This window comes from Archocentrus centrarchus, chromosome 12, assembly GCF_007364275.1.
Source record: "Archocentrus centrarchus isolate MPI-CPG fArcCen1 chromosome 12, fArcCen1, whole genome shotgun sequence".
Lineage (NCBI taxonomy): Eukaryota > Metazoa > Chordata > Actinopteri > Cichliformes > Cichlidae > Archocentrus > Archocentrus centrarchus.
In genome coordinates this window covers 7947319-7968543 of record NC_044357.1, presented here as the reverse complement: position 1 = coordinate 7968543, position 21225 = coordinate 7947319, and the positions used below count along the sequence as shown (strand labels likewise).

General features: G+C 41.0%; 1 protein-coding gene across 3 annotated transcripts; it reads left to right on the top strand.

The window, feature by feature from the left end:
- Positions 1-1472: 1472 nt before the first annotated feature.
- Positions 1473-13699, top strand: plpp1a (phospholipid phosphatase 1a). Of its 3 annotated transcripts, XM_030742447.1 has the most exons (7): positions 1473-1749; positions 1890-2064; positions 4204-4358; positions 6965-7245; positions 10929-10986; positions 12278-12454; positions 12554-13699. In XM_030742447.1, the coding sequence occupies exons 2-7, from the start codon at positions 2007-2009 to the stop codon at positions 12671-12673; spliced, it is 849 nt and encodes a 282-aa protein (XP_030598307.1). In that variant the 5' UTR covers positions 1473-1749; positions 1890-2006; the 3' UTR covers positions 12674-13699. The 3 variants fall into 3 exon arrangements, with proteins under 3 accessions (XP_030598307.1, XP_030598308.1, XP_030598306.1); XM_030742448.1 differs by lacking the exon at positions 4204-4358 and adding an exon at positions 5748-5899 and having other exon boundaries at positions 1473-2064; XM_030742446.1 differs by having other exon boundaries at positions 1473-2064.
- The last annotated feature ends 7526 nt before the right edge of the window (positions 13700-21225 follow it).

The window sequence follows — 21225 nt, the reverse complement described above, 5'->3', positions numbered from 1 at the left end:
TCTAACTTTGTCTCCAAACTGCTCGAGCTGAGCTGATGCGCTCATTTCGACTGCTGTCCATTCTGGTCACTCCCAATGAAATTCAATTCTGCCACCTCCAGCTTCACCTGCTGTTTTGTTGTTTTTGTCAGTGCCACGGTCTTCAAACCATACACAACAGCAGGTCTCACTAACATCTTGCAAAACCTTCCCTTTCACTCTTGCTGCTATACATCGTTAGGAACTAGAGCTCTATCAAGTGCATTCATTTATTAATCTTTTGTATTAAATGGGAAGTAGCTGTACTGCAGTTAATGCAGTTTCTTCTTTTGACCTTTACTTCCATGATGGTCATTTTACATGCAATATTTGGCTTAGACGTCATTCTATTTTTTTGTGATTTTTTTTTTAACATCTATAGATGAATCGCAGTGGTGATGGGTGTTATAACGCTGGGATGTGAATCAGCTGTGATGGTTGAATTCTACAGACCTGCGCACGTCCAACCACCGAACGGTAGAGGGCGATATTAATACAGTGATATTAATAAATTAAGAATATTTTATTTTTTGTGAAATTATAATGCAAAAGTCAAAGTGTTTCAAAGTACAGGACACTGTAATCTTTTCGTCAGTCATTAGCTATAATTATATATGCAAAATTATAAGTCAACCTTTCTAGAGCCTTCCTAGACTTGTTTCAAGATGCACTACAATATCCAACTAATTAGGCCAAATATTTGTTTATTTTTGTGTATTTATTCCACAGTATTCCACAGTAAAAATGATGATTAGGGGGACATAGGGCGTGTAGAGAGGTAGTTGTCCTATCAGTCATCCATATTAAAACCCCATATGTGTAGGCTGCAAAGGGCTAATGTACTGTGAGTACCAATTACTTAACGTTATGAAGTCGAACAAAACTATCCTGAGTATTGGTGAGTATAGTATTGTCAACTAAAGTTACATGCCAGCAATGTGCCCACTTGTTCGCACTCTGCTCCTTTAAAATAAATAAAAATTCAACAAAAACCTTTATTCATGCAGGACTGCAGATTTGGTTCCAAAAAAGCTCTAGGTTTGATATCAACAATATTTTCTACTTCTAAAACAGCATCCATTTGCGAAGTACTGATTATTAGTACTAAATATAAATAACTGCCTTGTAATTGTACGAATTCACAAAAATTCAAGACAATAAAAACTACAGCCAAATCAGGCAAACAGGCTAACACATAGACAACCTTAGTCACCTGTGACCAATTTAGATTTACTAGTTAACCTCGTCCCATACATGTCTTTGAACTGCACCCAGAGAGAATCCACGCAGACACGGGGATGACGTGAAAACTCCACACAGACCTCAGCTTGGATAGATCATCTTTCTTCTTTTTTTTTTCCTTTTTAGCTGTGAGGTGACAGTGTTAAACATTTTTCCCATTCTGCGGAGCTTGCGTGAACGCACCATGGACATTCATATTTCTGACATCTGCGCTGTCGCGCGAGTGGGCAGCAGCGGGCCTGGCGCAGTTTCCGTCTCTTCGGGGCTTTTTGGCTCCGCCACCGGCTCGTGTTTCATCGGATACACACGGGACAGGTGTCATTTGAAGCGCTCGCACCCACCCCCGCCCACGAGTCGGTGTTTGTTTATATCTGGAAGCTTTGGCCGGCTGAAAATTCACCAAGAAGCAGAAGCGGAGTCATCGCCCGTGCTGCAGTTCACCACCGCCCACCAACTAGAGAAACGTCAACAAACACCGCAGCGAGGCCGGTCTGTGAGCGAACCTCGCTTTTATTGATATGCAGCTGCCTTCCTGCGTCCGGGGTGGTCTTTGTGTTTCTTACGAGGGCGTCGGCCTTTAGTGTGCTTTTTAAACAATTTGCTGCTGCGTTTCTTTGGCTCTCATTCAGTTCAGCAGCAGCGGCAGAGACGCGCTGAGGAGGAGCGTCCCCCTGGTGTTTTATTATTACGGGTGGAGCAATCCACCAGCAGACAGGGACTGAGGACCGACACAGACAAGAGACAACATGTTCGACACGAGAGGGATCCCCTTTGTCCTGCTAGATATAGCCTGCCTGGCTCTGGGTATGTGTTTAAACGCCTTTGTCCTCACTGCTGTCCTGGCTGTGGTTGCCCATACTTATATAAGCCGATTTGGAGGCGGAAATAAACCTGCTGAATGGATATTTAGTAGCTTTGCTTCACGTGAAGGGAGTGGTGTGGGATTCACCGAGACTTTATTCATCATTAGGCTCTTTAGATCTACAGCAGTGCTACGGTATATCTGTAATATGTGATCTTCAGTCTTATGTGCAAACTGTGAACGACTTTTTACAATATGTGCTGGCAAGCATGCGTTAGTAAATAATTATGCAGTGTTTTTAAAGCAGTGGCATTAAATCAGTCATTATATGCGGTAATAAACTAATGATGCATGCCTTTAATGTCATATTAATTACACTGAATCGTTAGTTCTATCTCCAGATCTATTTGTGGGCATCTAACATTAATTGGCTCATGCAGGGGAAGCTTGAGGTCTCTATGGGTATATGCTGCTCTATGGTTTATGACTAATTTAAGCCAAACGTGTCTTTCCTGAGTTGTAAATACAGTGGTACCTTTTGCTCATCAAAGTTTCCTGCTACCTGTGGCCACACTTTCCCGCTCAAACGGTCTGAATTCATTGCAGAACAGATCTGAAATTGTACTGTATGTGCATTGTGTAACTTGCGGGTTGACTTGAATTCAATTTTCAGTCACTGTTTCCATCAAAGATCTCCTCGAGGCACGTTAAGCACTACATGTGCACAAGCTGGGCAGAAGACCTCTCTCCTGATACTACTAAAAAGTCGATTGTCATTTTGTTTCTGGTCATATTTCAGCAGGTCTTATAAGCAATGTTAATTTTCTTAACCTGTCTTAGAGTTAAGGTGAGCAAAAAGAAACAGTTTTCTAATCCGAGTTAATAAGCAATGAGCAAAATGAGCTTTAATTAAAAATAAAAAAGACCCCAAAGGCTGCAGATTTCTTTCTGCCCTACAACTGAATCTGTTTCCGTGAGAAGCCCCTGGACTGTTTGTGTGCTGTTCAGTCTTCCTTTCTCTGAAAGGGACAATTAAATTATAAGCAGGCATCTTGTGAGAGTCTGTCTAGCAGCAGTCACGCACTGCTGTGTGATGCCAAATGCACACATGCATGCTGTAAGGTTAGATTCACAGGAATGTCATCTGATAAATGTGGGGTCAAGATGATGCATTTCCCTTTTTTTTTTTTTTTGCATGCACAATTGATTTTTATTTGGTTTATAAAGATACTGCAGACTTCCAGTGACACTGAAGAACCAGCGTGTTTGTTGAATGTTTCCACTCATTTGTCTTTCTGCCTGTGTGTTTGTATTTGGAAGCCCTTTTGGCCGCCCGGTGCAGTTATAAAGTTAGCAGTGAGTTTGGCAGGAGTGTGTTTCTGTCCCAGCTTTCTGGCATCTCCAGCTGCTGCAGGCCATCAACTTCAGATGGCACAGCTGAGGGCGAGAATAGCTGCAGAGACAGCCCACCAAACAGAAATACCAGGCCGAATAAATGGGCAGTTTATTTGTAGATGGTGGTATTATCTTGAAATTGCGTGTCTGTGTGCGCTCTTCCATTTGTGGCCCTGTGCTTTACAGCTCATCAACAGACCCTTACTTTCTGCTCGAATGGGCAGTGCCTTTTCTACACCATACAATGGGCTAAACAGGGCAAGCAGCCAGCGGAATGACAGCAGCATTACATCCAGACTTTGAACTGTCTAAACAAATCAACCTATCCTGGTATCTTTATGGTATTTCATCTGTAGGGAGTGCTCAGCTATGTCCACAGCTTCAGTTCTGCAGCCGGAGGCTTCTCGGTGCAGCCAGCTGAAAAACTGCCTGAAGATATCATTTGTTTGGCATAGTTACGTCACTCATGCCTGAAGTTGTTTTCACGTTTACTATGTAATGTCAGAGTATAAACCAGTATTTTTGTGTAGCCTGATCTGTACTGTAAACTGCAGCAGTTTCTAATGATATATATTTTTTTATTTTGGTCTTTTCTTTGAATTTGATGACACCAGTAAGCTTGTAGATAAGTTCAGTGTGTTCCTGTTGGTAGGGATTGGCACCTTCTTCCTATATGTTTTTTTTTTTTTTTTTTTTAACCTTTGAACTCTTGCTGTGGTAATTCCTCCTGGTCTCTCCTTCCACAGGAGGTCTGCCTCTGGCAGCCTTTAACCTGGGTAAGATCCGTCCCTACCAAAGGGGCTTTTTCTGTACAGACGACAGCATCAAGTACCCTTTCCACACCAGTACAATCACCTCCACGGTGCTCTACACTGTGGGCTTCGCCCTGCCCATTAGCTGCGTAAGTAGGAGTCACAGCAGGCTCAACATACATACATACACGACCTGCCTCACAGCCGATATATTGACTTGCCAACCAGCATGTGTTCCAGTTCCTCTGATGTGATGCATGTGACACTGTTTCAGTGCCCCACCCACATGGAGAGCAGTCATTTCAGTTTTTATCAGCTTTACTTCTGCTTTGGCAAGTCAAAATATCCACTGTGCGGTGGTCTGTGGGGACCAATAAAGCGGCACAGAAACCCTCGAACACTAACGTGAGTTTTGTAACATGTCACTCTCACTTTCACGTGGGTGGAAATCACCTGATGTTAGTGTTCCACGGTTAAACGGCAAATACTCAGAGCCTAATATAGGACAACAGTAACACAGCTGTGTTCTGCTGCTGTTATTGGAAGTGTCCTTCACCATCAGGCATTATAAGTAGCATATTTTAAAAAGTTAAAGGTAAAGGAGGATGTCCACTTTAGAGTTTCAAAATAAAATCAGCCATAGAGCAATTAAAAGTAGTTTATTTTACCATCTTGTCAAGCACTGCAGAAGGATTTATAGAAAAGAAGAAGAAGAAACCTTGTAAGAGGCGCAGTCTACAACTTCATTGACGTGGATTATGATATGATTAAGGCCAGGCCTTTTTGGGGATTGTTTTCACGTAAACGACAGAGTGAACTTTATGTCTCTGTTATTAATCTGTGCGACAGACATGCAGGCTGCGTCCTCTGTTCCTTAAAATAGCTGGAATGTTCTTCTGTAATGGAGTGATTGTTTCTGGAAAATAACGGAGGCAGGAAGAGCTGCATGTGTGCGTGTGTGTGTCTGCCTTCTGTTCCTTTTGTAGTGTCAGTGATTCATCTCTTTCATTTTTTTTTCCTGGTGTATAATAACTGTTGTTCAGCGTTTTACGATTCACTCCATTGTTCACTGTCTGTTAATGTAGGGTTTGGGAGGATATGTGGGAATTTGGAATCGGACCTGTGAGGAAGTTTTTCAGAAGAGGAAAGTGTGTCTGTTACAGAGAGATTTTGTTAAGTATGAGCGAGTGTTCTTTTAATTTAGACAAAGAGAAGAGGTCGCCGAATCAATCCAGAAACAGGATCTTAGAGTGAAGCATGAGGGGAAGAAAACGGATTGATGGATCTTTTTAGCTTTTACTTTTCTTCATTAACATCCACTAACCACAGTTTCACCATCACCTGTTATTTTAACGCTTTAACCGCTGATGATGTTCCTGGAAGCTGGCCTCCAGAGGGCCGCAGCGTTTCCAGACACCCTGTCACGTGGCTGCTGGCTCCTGCTTTGCATGATGTCTGGGAGAGATCTGTGTCCCGGTGACACCTTATAACGTGTATGTTTTTTTTTCTCTCTCCCTCTCTCATTGCTTCTCTGGTAGCTGGACTCCCATTTGCAATTCTCAATGTGCGACACAGTCCTTTCCGCCGGGGCTTTTTCTGTAACGATGATTCAATCAAGTACCCCTTTAAAGACGACACCATTTCCTATGAGTTGTTAGGAGGTGTCATGATTCCTGTCACAGTACTCACTGTAAGTGCACCTGTTTTGGTTTTCTGCTAACTGTTCACTTTTGTACATTTTCATCTTCTTCACTTTTTTTGCTGACTACTTTCATCCGTTTCTACACTTCTTGGCATCTTTTGTTTATCTCCTAAATCCGTGGCCCTGCTAAATGGAGCTGCACGATCATAATCCAAAAATGCATGTTTGTTTTTAAACCTTTTAACCCTAAACTACTAATTTGTTACCAGAATTTTTGATGAAAATATTTAAGACATTTTTTTTTTTTAAAAAGCAGATGTGAATCACAAACATTTCCTTGGTAATGTAGGCCTTGTTGCTGCTGAACTGTAGGTTTTATCTTCCTCAGTAATAAAACAGCCATTTAGGTTTATTATGCCTACGCTGTCTTTACCTGTAAGTAGAGATAAAGCAGCTCTGCTATTGTAAAGTTGGTAATAAACACAGGTTTAATTCAAACTTTCAGATCAGACGTGATTAGAAAGGTTTTTCATATTGAGTGGACATCCTCCCGTGGCCTCGGCACCTATTGCAGACCTCTGCAATAGGTGGAAACTGAAACACTTCTGATTCTGTCAAATGAGCATTTATGCAGTTATAAAAAAGTTTAGCATTATGAGAAGAATTTGCTTCATTGTAAAGGATTAGATCAGAAGATCAGAGTTACAAAATGATGATTTTTTTTGCTCTATAATGGCATAGAGACTTAGCATAAAGACTGGAAATGAAGAAACAGCCCACCTCTGAAGTTGGTTAATCAAAAACAAATCAGAAGAGGTCCCATTGTGCTTATTCATAACCATGTGTCTTTACTCCAGGTGGGCTCATATTCAGGTATTAATTTGAAAGAAGTCAATCTTCTGGTCTAAATCTTCTGTGAGAAGCAAATAGTCATAGATGATTCTTTAAAAACTGTTACACACACACACACACACACACACTCACACAAAATGTTGTTGATATTGGGAGTGTTCCCAGCACTGATGCTCATTCATCTTCGTCTTTAATTGAAATTCAGCTCCCTCTGATTCTGTACAAATATCTGACGCCATATCCTTCCACTCCTCATTGCAGATGATTGTTGGCGAGTGTCTTTTAGTTCATCTAAACCGCATCAAGTCCAAGTCGTCTTTCGGCAGCTACGTCGCCCGTGTTTACAAAGCCGTCGGTACCTTCCTTTTCGGTGCCGCCATGAGCCAGTCTCTGACGGACATCGCCAAGTATTCAATTGGCCGGCTCAGGCCGCACTTCCTGGATGTGTGCAAACCTGACTGGAAACAGATCAACTGCTCAGCAGGGACTTATATCGAAAACTTCACCTGCACTGGAGACCCGACAAAGGTCAACGAGGGCCGGTATGTATGACCCGATGTTCTGCTTTTTTTTCCCCTAGAAAGAAAGATAGAGCTGCACCAAAGAAACTTTCAGGCGAGGGGTAGAAATCTCTTTTCAGAACAGTCAGAGTGAGTAAAACTTTGGGATTCTATTTTCTACCTTCTCAAATGGGATCATTCATTGGTTTATGTTTATGTTTTATAATATCTAAATACAAGCCCTCAAAATAAATCACCATGAATCCCAAATTTTCACTTTTTTTTCCTGATATAAATATCATTTCTTCAATCAGCCAATTAACGAGCGGATTAATCACACTGTTTTTAGCCCTAGTTGATATAAGAGTGGGTTTTTTTTGTTTGTTTTTTATGATTTCAGATGTTGAAAAGAGCTCCTCACTTAAACTCTTCACACTCCAGTTTTGTTTTGTTTTTGTTGTTGAGCCGATTATTGAAAAAAAAAAATCCCTAGAACACTGTTTTGTAATATGCTCACAGTGTAAGTAAAAAGAGCAAAGGTTAAACATGTCACTGAACAACCTCTGAATAACTGTTTGGGGGTTTTGTTTTAATCAGGCAGCTTTGTGGTCTTTTGTTAATGTGCTCGGCATTACAGTGGAATTCACTTGCAGGTTCTACTTAAGCATAATTGTGGCAACTGAGAACAAGCAAGTCAAACAAAGCAACTTCTCTCCAATGTAAGAAATAACCAGATTCCACAATAATCATGTGCAACACTCAGTGAAGATGGCCCCCATTTACTTTTATAAATAAGTTAGATTTCTTCATGAGTACTCTAACAAATGAAGGCACTCACTCAAACACCAGATCCCACTGTAGCTGTCAGCCACAATCATGAGCTATATTTATAAGTACACAACTCTGCTGTTGTCCTGAGACACTCTCAGGACAACAGTAGCATGAAGTACTTTTCTACAATTACAGCAGAGCAGAGGGCTGCACCGTGAAGCAGGATTTGCTGAAAACAGAGTAAACATCAGGTTTAACCCTTAGCCCTCAGTGTTGGGACAGTTCACTTCTTACCAGAGTGCATCACCTTTGTGACTTGAACAGCAAACCTGCTCCAGAGTAGATTATGATGGAGAAAAACTGACCCCCCCACCTCACCCCCAAGTTGTTTCAAAGCTGTTGTTCTGTGGCCTCAAACAGAGATGGATTAAAGCATTAATGCTTTGCGCTTGTTGACCTTTAGTAAGATTTATTCACAGTTTGCTGTCACACTGTAACGAATAAGACTCAAACTCTCTCTTACATTCTTACATAAGAATTAATTTACAGGAATGGTAGATACCGATGTACAAAATCACTATCATATTTGGATCTCCTTGTCTCTTAATGATGGGGCAGTGATATAATTTTTTTAAAATGAGTGTCCTTTCTGGGGTTTGGCTGCAGCAAATGTGCTGCTTTTAGCCTGGATTATACTTAAAGTCTGATTTGTCCTTTATACTGTGGTGTTCTAGTAAGAAACATGCAGCTTTACTCCCATCCATTGTTCATTGTTTGTTATTGGTCACCACTCAGCGCTAGATTCAGTAAAGCTGGGCTCACACACGTCGATGACCACATGACGACTTAACCTGATATTTGGTTGTTAGGAACGGAAAACAAACCGTGTTTATGTTGCCCTCCTTCGTGGTACACGCCCACATTTTTGAAAGTTTGAGCAACGTTCGAAAGTTCGTTAATGATCTGCTGGCATTATGTAAGTTATTAATGATATGATTTGATAAGGATTTAAAAAAAGAAAAAAGGAACGCAGTTGTGCAACGTTTAGTTTTTAGACATAGTAAACGGATGAAATCTGTAACGTATGATGGTGTAAACCACTTTGAGTAATATCACAGGAATGTAAAGCTTGTTTTTTTGGATTTAAGGTCAGTGTCTCTTATCAGTGCAGAGCAGGAGGAAGAGTATGGGGAGGAGAGGATTTCCTCTTCTCAGTCTGATGCAAGCACAGCCACAGAGGGATACAGAGTGTTACGTGTTTATTGTGGGCTCGTGAGGTGATTTACATTCTATTTTACTCTGCACAGCTTTATCTGTTTAAAAGGGCCAGAGAAAACCTACATTATACTTGAGCTGCAGCCTTTGAGTACGCAAGTATCCACCTACCCTTTACCTCTCTGGTTTGTCTAGTGTACATTTATCAGGGTGTGGTGGACAATCGTTGTTTCCTGGAGCCCCAGTACCACTCAGGAGTCTGCATTCTCTTTTTATAGTCACATGAGGCAGCAGACAGCAGGTTGGTGAGTTGAGGCAGATATCCGGGGCTTTTAAGATTAATGTCAGAACACATTACATTTCCAGCTGCTGTCTTTGTGTTTGGGATCTGCTTAGACTCTAATGCACTTAATAATTGCAGCAGGAGAGGAGAGAGGAGGCTGAGGCAGACTGCCCAGCATCATCTTACAGTAATATGACTCCACTGTGGCTAAGGTCAATTTCCTCAGCAGAGACGAGGCTCACTGTCAGGGTTGGGTTTGTTTGCATGGATAATGTAAAATATTCATTTATAAGCTTGAAGTCATGCATTTTTCATCCTATGAGTGAATCCCTCACAGGGTGCCGTGCTTTTAATCTGATGTCACTGCAGGGGATTTATGGAGGTGCATTTACCTGCTGAGTTTGGTTACACTGCTGGGTGTCAGCAGCTGCTGGCAAGTTGATTTTATAGATTATCTTAACTGTTGGTGATGGATTAAGTAATTTGGCACTAATTTAAAAGACTGATTTCAGCTTTTCCAGTATAAGGGATTTCCTGCAGAGTCTTTAATGAAAATAAGCAATCCAAAGATGTTACCTTGTAATTGGATTTTTTATTTCAAAAAAAGAAGGGGAAAAAAAAGAACCAGCGAATCTAATGAGACTGTTCATTAGCTGCAGCCACCTGCAGAGGACCACCATCCTTAAACTGTCTTTTTTTTTTTTGCTGTGCCATGTTCGCAGCTCTGTGGGGATAAACTGTGCTTTTGGCTCAAAGGATAATTATAGTGTATTTCTACCTGGCATATTTCACATTTTTACAGCTATTGGGGCCCATGCTAACTCGGCTCTCTGGGGATAGGTGAAATGAAGTGTTGCATTTATAGCTGAGTTTATTGGACAAGTGTAAGACTGGGAAGTATTGCTTTATGCAGATCAATGATGCAATCACTGTGCTCTGTGCCTCATTTTTCTTTTCTTAAATCAGACTGAAATCATTTCTAGGATTTACCTCCAAATTCCTCCACATAATCCACTTCTTTGAAAAAGCAGCAGGTTGTTCCACTCTGCAGTCCAGACTCTGAATGTCATCAGTAAAGCCTCCCTGACTGTGAAAAGTGTGTTAACAAAAACATGTCTCATGTCTTCAGATTTGTTGCTGCAAAGTTTGGAGGTTGAGTTATACGAGCATCTGATTAGGATGCCTCCTGGGCGCCTCTTGGGTGAGGTGTTCCGGGCATGCTCCACTGGGAGTAGGCCCTGGGGTAGACCCAGGACACGCTGGAGAGATTATATCTCTCGGCTGGCCTGGGAACGCCTTGGGGTTCCCCCGGACAAGCTCGTGGAGGTGGCTGGGGAGAGGGAGGTCTGGGCTTCTCTGCTTAGGCTGCTGCCCCCGCGACCTGGCCCTGGATAAGCGGAAGAGAATGGATGGATGGATGGATGGATGGAGTTATACTTTTGTCTTTCTGTTGCAGGCTCTCTTTCTACTCCGGCCACTCGTCTTTTTCCATGTACTGCATACTGTTCCTCGCTGTAAGTATCTCAACCAGTTTCATGTTGATCTATCATCACATCCGTCAGCGTTTGACTTGAACAAGCATTTTTACAAAGCAGTACATGACGGACCTCCATGCATGTACTTGAAATGTTATATCCAGCCTAAAGGACTATTAGAGCTTGATGTTTTAGTGAAAGGAGATAGCAGTCAGTGTAGTTTAGCATAAAGGCTGGAAATGGGAAGAAAAGTTCCACATTGGTAAAGCCACCGGTTTATGGTTGTAGAGGAAGTTGTGGCTTGGATTTTTTTTTTTTTTTCCCCACAGAGTGCAGGGACTTTTCCCATTATTTCCCAGCAAAGCTCCACTTTTTACATGTTCCGCTACAGCTACGACCCTCAGTCGGCTTAGTGAAAACAAGGAAATTCTCCTAAAGAGATGCTGATAGAGGCGGTGGCATCCCTTTTACAGTTTCTGCTAAGCTGACAGTTCCATTTAATTTAACCGTCAGACTGCAGCCAGTTTTCGTGTTAGAAACTACACAAATGCTTCACACAGTTTAGAACTACAGTGTGCAGATTTGTCACACACACACAGATGGGAGCTGTTTATGATAAGCTCATTGTCTGCTGGCTGTTGCTCCATGCCATCATCAAATAGACATCATTATTTCCCAAATGATTATTACAGTACTTTGAGCTGTGCACTTTCACCCTTGTGGCCATTATCAGGAGCACTTTTATGTTTGCTCTGAGGAGATTTTACCGACCCGGCTCTGATAGACTTTTCTGGTCTGCTGACTCATTCAACAGCAGCAGATATAAATAGATCCAGGGACAAAGTCCTGGCACCAGCTTAAAGTTCTTAGCCCCTGGATACAGAGGAAGTTTAAAGTATGGAAAACCACTGCCATTTAAATGGCATTTGCATCAGATAATACAGTGAAACAGGAAGAGATGAAACCTGAATCTTTGTAAAACCACGGGGCTCGTTTATCCTTGATTTAAAAGCAGCCACGCCCTGTTTTTAACCCAAACAAATGAACTTGTTTGACACAGTGCTCCTGAAGCACAGAGGTAAAGGGACAAAGGGACTTTAGATTATGGATCAACTGCAGATAAACTGCCTGCGTTGAACTAATTACTCGTATCAGTGAAATGATCACATCTCACTTTCCCTTCGTGATCGTCTAACCTCTTATTGTGGAAGTGGGAAGAGAAATGTGCCGAGTCATCCACAGATCCAAACTTGGTCATTCACTACACTCTGTCAGTGGCACTTATGTGTGACCATCTGTATTTTAAAACCATGGCCCTCGTGTTTCTCAGCTCTACCTGCAGGCTCGGCTCCAGGCTGACTGGGCACGTCTGCTGAGACCGACCCTCCAGTTTTTCCTGATTGCGGCCTCAGTGTTCACAGGACTGTCAAGAGTGTCTGATTATAAACATCACTGGAGCGACGTTCTGACCGGACTCATACAGGGCGCGCTCATGGCTTTGCTTGTGGTGAGCCCTGCACTGACCTTTACAGCAGTGCAAACTTTTTACAAATACAAATATTTAAACCTCAGTTGCACTCACTTTTAATTTTCTTTTCTCTTACAGGTCTTTTTCGTGTCAGACTTTTTCAAGCCACAGATGGAGCCCCGTAAAGAAGCAGACATCCCACACACAACGCTGCAGGAGACGCCAACAAATGGAAATCACTTTGAAAGCCCTAACTAAGCTGAGTGAGCAGTGGGGGCGACCTCTGCTCTGTCCAAACGCACACCCAGGATCTCAGCTCTCTAGCCTATCATCTTATGCAAATTCCCCTCTAGATGCCCTGCATGGATTTACAATGTGAACTACTTGATTATACTTTAAGTACGCTGGTGGATGAACAGACATGCCCAAAAAAGAGACTCCTGAAACCACACAGGCCTGTTTGGTTTTAAGACTTTACAATTTCAAGACGTTTGCTGTCTTGTTCATCACTTCTCCGTGTGGCAGGAGAGAGGTGAGACAGCATGTCCAATCCTTGTAGATAAGCTGACTGAGACAGATGTAGGTTACGGGCTAGAGGTTCTGAAAGGACAGAAATCTTTTTAGCATGTATGAATCTACTGAACCAATGGAAAGACTTGCCTGCATGTACCCACTAAAGGGTCTGACCACTGCTGGGGGGAAGAGGAGGGTTGGAAACCTGTGAATGTATCTATGCTTAGTGCTTTTCCTGACCTGGAGTCAGTGTGCTGAAGGATCTGATTCAAGGTCAGCTTTGTCTCCACTAGCCACAGAGTGAGTCTGAGTCTTCTGGCCATGCTGCCTTAGGTTCATTGTTAACTAAAGGGCTTATTAAGAAATGTTTGTTATTGACTAGACCATGCTGATGGGGAGGGTAGAAAAGCTGATCTTAGACCAGAGGCTGTCAGCGCTGCACATCCGGAGCTGCTGACTCCAGGCCGCTGCCATCTTATTCTCCAGCTTTCTAACCTAATGTTCAAGTCAAGGAGTTTGATTTGTAGCGTGTTTGGTTAGAGTGTTGCAGATTAGGCTGTCAGTTCAAGTCCCGTTTTGCCTTTGCTGGACTGCTGCTGCTATTACAGCTTCCTGTGTCACTCATGTAAACATCAAGTGAATGGACAACAATGTGCTTTTATATAATCTGTTTGTAAACAAATCACCATACAGACATTTATTGAAGTATGTCAAATATCTACACGCACACCTCTAAAAGTAAGGAAAAATAAAGCCATTTATTAACATCAACACAGGTCATTTTTCCTGCATGCAGAATTTTTTTATTTTTATTACTCCAAGAGAGGTGCTATTTGTCTCCCCAAGAAAGTATTTTTTGAATTTAATTTGGAAGTCAAGGTTCTGGTGTCTGAAGGAAGAGTGGAGAGGAACCGAATCCAATTCCAGCGTGAAGTTCCTGCAGTCTGTGATGATTTGAGGTGCCCATGTTATCTGCTGCCGGTGGTTGGTCCACTGTGTTTTATCAAGTCCAGAGTTAATGCAGCGTCTACCAGAGCACGTGCTTCCATCTGCTGACGAGCTTTGTGAAGATGCAGATTTCCTTTGCCAGCAGGACTTGCATCTTCCTACCTGACCTGAACCCGATACAGAATCTGTGAGGTATTGTCAAGAGAGCAATACCTCACAATCCAAAAATACAGACGAGCTGAAGCCTCAAAACATTAACAAGCTGATAGCCTCGTCCAACATTAACATGGAGGCCTGACCAAGTATTGAATATATAAAAGAACATTTTGGACTAGCTGAACATTTTTCCATTTAAATCTTAAAAAAAAAAAAAAAAGATTTTAGGAAATATTCTGGATTTTTGAGTTTTTATGAGCTATAACTCATATTGTATCATAATATAATACAAGCCATAAACAAAACTCCAAAAAAAAAAGGCTTGAAGTGTTGACCTATTTTATTTATATATATATATATATATACACACACACACACGTATAATAAACATTTATTAATGACATTTGAGAAAAAAAAGGAAATTGCTGATCATTACCAACTATTTGGCATTAAAAAGCATATAAATAGAGCTGTGACGTTGTTGCAAGAGAATTATTTTTGATAAACACATGCACATGCAACTTTTTCTTCTCAGTTTTGCTTTCTCGTTATGATGCCATTCAATTTTTCACAGATGAGTTCAGTGCTAGCACTCCAATATGGGTGGACTGGGAATCAAACCACACACAATAAATCTCATAATGGTTACAGTGTGGCTCCAGAGTGGTAGAAAAGTGACAAGCTGGTTTCAACTACTTTATAGACTTTTGGCATGAAGTTGTGTGGTATGAAGTCTAGGGGTGGACGCCCTTCGAAGGTTCACAAGATAAATTTATGGGGTTGTGAGGTGATTCATGGAGAGCGAAAAATATACTTAATTTTGTCAGTTCAAGTAAAGGATGGTAACCTCCCTGCAGACAGGAAAAATTGGTAGTTTTTCATTGATTGCACTGAATTTTTTTTTGCTGTTGAACGATTTTAAGCAGTTGCAACAACCAACTACTACCAGTTGCAAAGTGACTGTGTAGGTCAGCTGGTAGGAGGCACCCTGTCTCCAAACAATCTTGGTCTGACTGCAAACACTCTCAGACAGATTGTTTGCACGTGTTGGCACTCTTTGCCAGTTTGTGTGTGCGTGTATAAAAGGAAAAGCATTGTAGTGTAATATATTAAATGTGTGTGCTTTAAGCACTTCGTTAAGTAAAACTGGGAAAGAGCTGTTATATCAATATAGTTAATATAGCCTGAAAAGAAAGCCGGCAAAAATCCTGACTGTGTAACTTACCAGACTTATCAATAACATAGCTCTATCATTAAGACAAGATCTGATGGATTATAATCATTTATTTCATTAATGTAATGTTTAAAGGGCAGTTTTAGTTTTTAGTCTCTCTGCTGCAACCTAGGTGTTCAGCAGTTTGAGAGTAAAGCTTAAATATAAAAGTAGAATTCAAATATAGGCTTAGTCTATGAGCAAATTTGATACAAGGTCAGCAAATGCAGTGTAGATATCCTGCTTTAGGATCATTTATTAATGCATAGAACAATAAAATTGTTGTTAAACTGTTTGCAGCCAACTGGGGAAGAAAACTAATAAAGCTGCATCTAAGAATCAATATGTCTCATTGATGCTATTAAAAAAATGTAGATCCTATCTGAAGAGGTCTGAGCGCTCTTCGATGAAAGGTGAGGCTATTTTCCAGAGACCTGACTGGTCAGTAGATGCTGATGAGAGCAACATCACACACATTACTACATCTAACAACCCCCTCACAAAAGCACAACCTCAGGTTTTTAAAAGAGGGTCACACTCTTTCAAAATAACACATGTTCATTATTATTGAACAAACAAACTGTTGCCCAAGTACCTTCAGATCCCAAACACCAACATTCACTTACTGCAACAACAGTTCAGAGAAGCCAGAGGATCTCATCAGTACCTTTTAAGTAGGCCTAGTTTGTGGATAAACGTGACTGGCTCAAGGCCATGAACACAGTCTGCTTTATGACATCAGCCTTAGAAGGCAGGGGGAATATGGCAAAGTCCAAGAACCATTTCTAGGCAGAACCCACGTAAAAACCCTCCTGAAGAGGCCAAGAATTCAAAAGAAGCTTGAATGTGCGGGAATGGGAATAAGCTGTTTATGTCAGTGTTTGGGAAAGGGTGAATGCACGTACAGTGAGAGGAATGACGTGATTCTGTATGCTTGTCCCTACATTTTCCTGGAAGACAAAGCAGGACAGCAGGGCGGTGTCTCGCTCAAATGCCAGATCATTGAAGAGGCCGTTGAACATCATTCCAGTCAGCAGCAGCTCGTCAGCACTGGAGAGATTTGATATTGCGTGGCATTTTATCACTTTATCAAATATGAGCAGATCCATTTCTTGACCTTTTAAAAAACATGATCTAAATAAGGAAATGTGAGGTGGAACATGGAGTAAAAATGAAGAGGTGGAAGCAGATGTCCCCTTAATCTAGACAGCAATTCTCAGACAGCATCTTGACTCAGGCAATGGTCAGCATTCATCAAATGAGGTTGCTTCACTGGCTCATCTGCAACAAATGGAAACAGGGCTGCAGCAGAAGGGAACATGCTGCCAGCACTGATATGAAACCTCACTTGTAAAGGACACTTGCAACAGACTGATTAAAATAATAAAAATAATCATATCATTTAAGTCTTAAAAAAATCTGCTCCATAAAAATTGTTCCTTAATAAATGTGCTGTCTTTTAAAATCGTCATGTTTTGATCCCATTCTGAGCAGGGCCAACCTGATAGTGACTGAAGTGGTTACACACAGCTGTCGATGAGTCATCATGCTGTGCATTTCTTGATAACCCTGTATTAGAGCCCGACTGATACATGATTTTTAAGACCGATACTTATGTATGATATTATGTTTCTCTCGTTTTTTTCTTTTTAAATTCTCATTCATCACCTGTTATAAATGCAGATAGGGTTAGTTAATATTCTTCTTTCAGGGTTTCTTTAAATGTCTTGAAAAGCTGTGTGGTAGGTACCAGCTGTTTTGCACTAGATAATGCCAAGCAGTACTTTAACTGTCATAGTGATGAAGAGGACTGTGAATGAACATTGCAACAGAAGTTCACGTGCATGCTTATCTCACTTTCATTTATCTACTTCGGCCTCTAACCCTCATCTTTACGACACGCGCGCAAAGATTTCACCAGCGCAACTCATCCATCAAAGCGAGAAACTCTTAAATCTGGAGCTCCTCCGTGCTGGTGGCTGCATGTGTGTTGGTAAAGAAAAGTGATCGCACACGCACTCTTAAACTGGAAAGATGTTCTACCGCTTTTGCTTTCAGCGTCTAAATTCACCTGTTAGACTTGCTCCACCAACGTTACTCATCTGTGTCACTGACACATCTTTCCCGCTTCCTTTTTCCTCCTAGAAAGAAAAACAAAACAAAACAAAAGCTTAAAGTTACCAGGGTGTGAGATTTAAACTTACTTAGTAAATCTAGTTTTTATTGTGCAGGGTTCTTGTTGTAAAGAGATACATTTTAACACAAATGACAATCTTTTCTTAAACCTTATCAGAACTTTTTGGTATCTAAACCTAACCAAGTGGTTCTTGGTACTTGAATCCAAAGTAGTAGTTTTTCAAAACATAAACTTAAGGAAGTACTTTTTTGAATATCTAACCAAGTCGCTTTTTTAAGCCTAACCCTTACCAAGGAGCTTTTGCTGCCTAAACCTGACCAATTATTTTTTTTATTGTACCTGAATTTACTCAAGTTGTCTTTGAAACATAAACTTAACCATCAAACTGTTTGCCTGCTTCAACCTTGGCCATTAAACTGCTGTGGAACCAAGAAGTACAGTGCTGATTTGGGCTCATTTGGATGAGCAACTTTCATAATTTACACAAAAACTGTTTCCTGTAAAAATTGGATCACGTCGTCTAAAACGCTCACAAGGGCTAATTAACAAATACACACTGTTGTTTAAGTTGTTATTTCCCTTTTTGTTGGTCTTTGATAACACGAGGACATCTGCAAATTGTTACTATTTTAAAAAAAAATACATGATTTACACTCTGCACTAATAACTTCAGTCAACACAGTCACTTCATTAAGCATGATAATTAATGTAATGTAAGGTGTGGCGAGCTCAGCCGGTGCTACCTGCTCTGCTAAACAAATCAGGTACGTCACACATGGTGCCGTCTTTAAGGACTAGACAGCAGAAAGATGAAAGTAAAGAGTTAAAGGATTAACTGAAGGAGTTTACACTGTAAACCCAGATTTTGATTCCACTTAAAAATACTGAGTTCATATTACTTAAAATTACCTAGAATGTGAATTACTTGTTAATAGGGTTTAATCCCGGGATCCGGGATTCCCGGGAAATGCGATCAGAACCATTTCCCGTTTCCCGGGAAACGTTAGACGGGAAACCGGGAAAAAAGTCGCGCGCGTCGATTTGACTTTCAGAAAGAAAAGAAAGCTTCAGAATGTTAAATTTAAGGAAATATTGAGAGAAGGGTTCGTTTAATGCGAAAAGCATTACTCTTCATTTCAGGCACGTTCAGCCTCCGTTTAAGGCTTAATAGAGGTATTACACAGTTGTGCTTTTTTCCTCTTTAATTTGTTGAAATCGTAGGCAATGTGTTTACCCTAAGGTATTTTGTATTATATAATTTTATATTATTATATATTGTTATATTGCATTATATAGCCTATAAAATATGCCTGCCCTGAACAATAAAGAAATATCTGTTTAACTTGGAGTGTTTCTTTTCCTCGTTTGCAGCCGCTTACTAACAATCATGAATTAGGATACGGGCCTAATGTGTGAAGAAATTATCATGAAATAGATTGCTTTAACATATTTCGCTTTTAAAATGGAGTTGAGTAAAATATTATATATATATATATAATATATTTTTTAGGCTATAAGGATCGGCCAGTTTTTCAATAGACGATTCACAGCGAACCTACTTTAACCCTCAGACACGGTGTTATAAATTTGCTGTTGCCAGAATGGCAATGACCAAGTCGTAGTGCATTACTCAAGGCCCTGTGTTATGCCATATTATAGTGTAGTACAGTAGTTAACTTTTCAATGACTATTACAGCGTTCCACTGGTGGAGATATAGCGCAACAGATGTCGCCACGACAGCGTGGCTGAGCCTTTATCAATGCTGTGGAGATGAACCGTATTGTTTTGTACCAGCAGTTGTAAAATAGCTTGGTATAATTCCATGTACAATGGAGGAATATTCGAATTATATTTGTTAAGGGAGTGTTGAGGAACGATACAACACCGCATATTGCATTAATCAAGCCAACGTTGCCCCCTACTGGGCATAACAGGACATAGCTGGAAAGCTACCTCTACAATATCACAATAGGTTAAGGCCGACACAGGCTACAGAAGGCCTAATTAAAATAAAAAAATAAATAAACTTTTTCCCGGGATTCCCGGGAAATGGCTCGTCATTTCCCGGGATTTGATTCATGTCATTTTCGGGAAAAATATTAAACCCTACTTGTTAATGCTGAGTAGACTGTACTTTTTGATGGTCTATCTTATTGTAATCATGCGTTTGAGTTCAAACAACTTAATATCATCAAGTTTTGCACCTGCTAAAAATCTAGTTTATACCAGTTTTAACAGACTGGATTAACATGCAGCTGAATGGTGGGATGATGGTTCGCACTGCTAGCTCACAGGTAGAATGCCATCTAGAAGGTCTGGGTTCAATTCCGGCTTGGCCCAGGCCTCTCGCTGTTTGGAATAGTAGACATTTGGTTTTTGTTCTCTCGTTTAGTTTTTTATTGTTCCATGGACAAATGTTATTTGTAAATGTTAATGTACCAGCATTCAGCAGGGCTGAGTTTTATCATGTTTATTTACCAAATTTTAAACAGACACAGTTCAACACTGTAAAAAATATTTGTGTTACTGGGCAGCATGGTGTGTGGCGGTTAGCACTGCTGCCTCACAGCTGGAATAGCTATCTGATAGTCTGGGTTCAATTCCACCTTAGCCCAGGACTCTTGCTGTGTGGAGTTTGTATGTTCTCCCTGTGTCTGTGTGGGTTTCCTCCCACAATCTGAAGACATGCAGTTACTGGGGTTGGGTTAATTGGTCTCTCCACAGGTGTGAATGGCTGTCTGTGTCAGCCCTGCAACAGGCTGGTGACCTGTACAGGGTGTACCCTGCATCTTACTGCCTTGTCAGCTGTGATAGGCTCCAGCCCCCAGCACCCCCACACAACTATGAAAAGGATAGGGAAATTGATTGATCAAAAGACATTTTATTTTTTCATGAACTATAAAAGATAAGTTTGGTCAATTAGAACATACAATTTAGTTCAATTGGAAATGGAGTAGTGCTTACTTAACAGGCTGAGTTAAATAAACTGTTTCATTACTTTAAAAATGTAAGGCAATGAGTTACCTTGGTTTTTTTAAAGTAGATTCAACTTATCCGGGTTTACAGTGTACAGCTGAAAAGTGGGCTAATCACCATGCTACAAAGCAATCATATATTTAGCTTATCATTGCATATACACTCAATAAATTAACAGAGCTAATCCTCATCTCGAGACATTACAAATTTGTAAAAATTCTTATGTAAATGAGGCAGACTTTGAACAGTAGCTTCAGTAAATCTCCCGTTCCATCACATCCCAAAGGTGCTCTATTGGATTGAGATCTGGAGACTGTGGAGGCCATTTGAGTTCAGAGAACCCACTGACATGTTCAAGAAACCAGTTTGATATGATCTGAGCTCTGTGACATGGCACAATATCCTGCTGGAGCTGCAGAAGAAGGGATGTGGTAATGCTTAATTGGTACAAAGGGGCTCAAAGTGTGGAAAGAAAATATCCATCACACAACCACCAGCAATCTAAACCACTGAGACGGGGCAGGATGGATCCATGCTTTCATGTTGTTTATGTCAAATTCTCACTGTACCGAATGAATGTCACAGCAGACATCGAGACTCAACACAGCAGCCAAGATTTTTCCAACCTTCTATTGCCCAGTTTTGGTGAGCCTGAGTCAGTTGTAGCCTCAGTGACACCTGGTGTGGTCTTCTGCTTAGTGTTGTAGTACTCGAGATCGGTCTTGGTCTCGAGACCGGTCTCGAGACCGCTTTTTGATGGTCTCGGTCTTGTCATGGACTCGACCGCATTTGGTCTCGGTCTTGTCATGGACTCGGACCTTGCGGACTCGGGATTTTATTTCAAGACCAGTCAAGACCACAGCTGT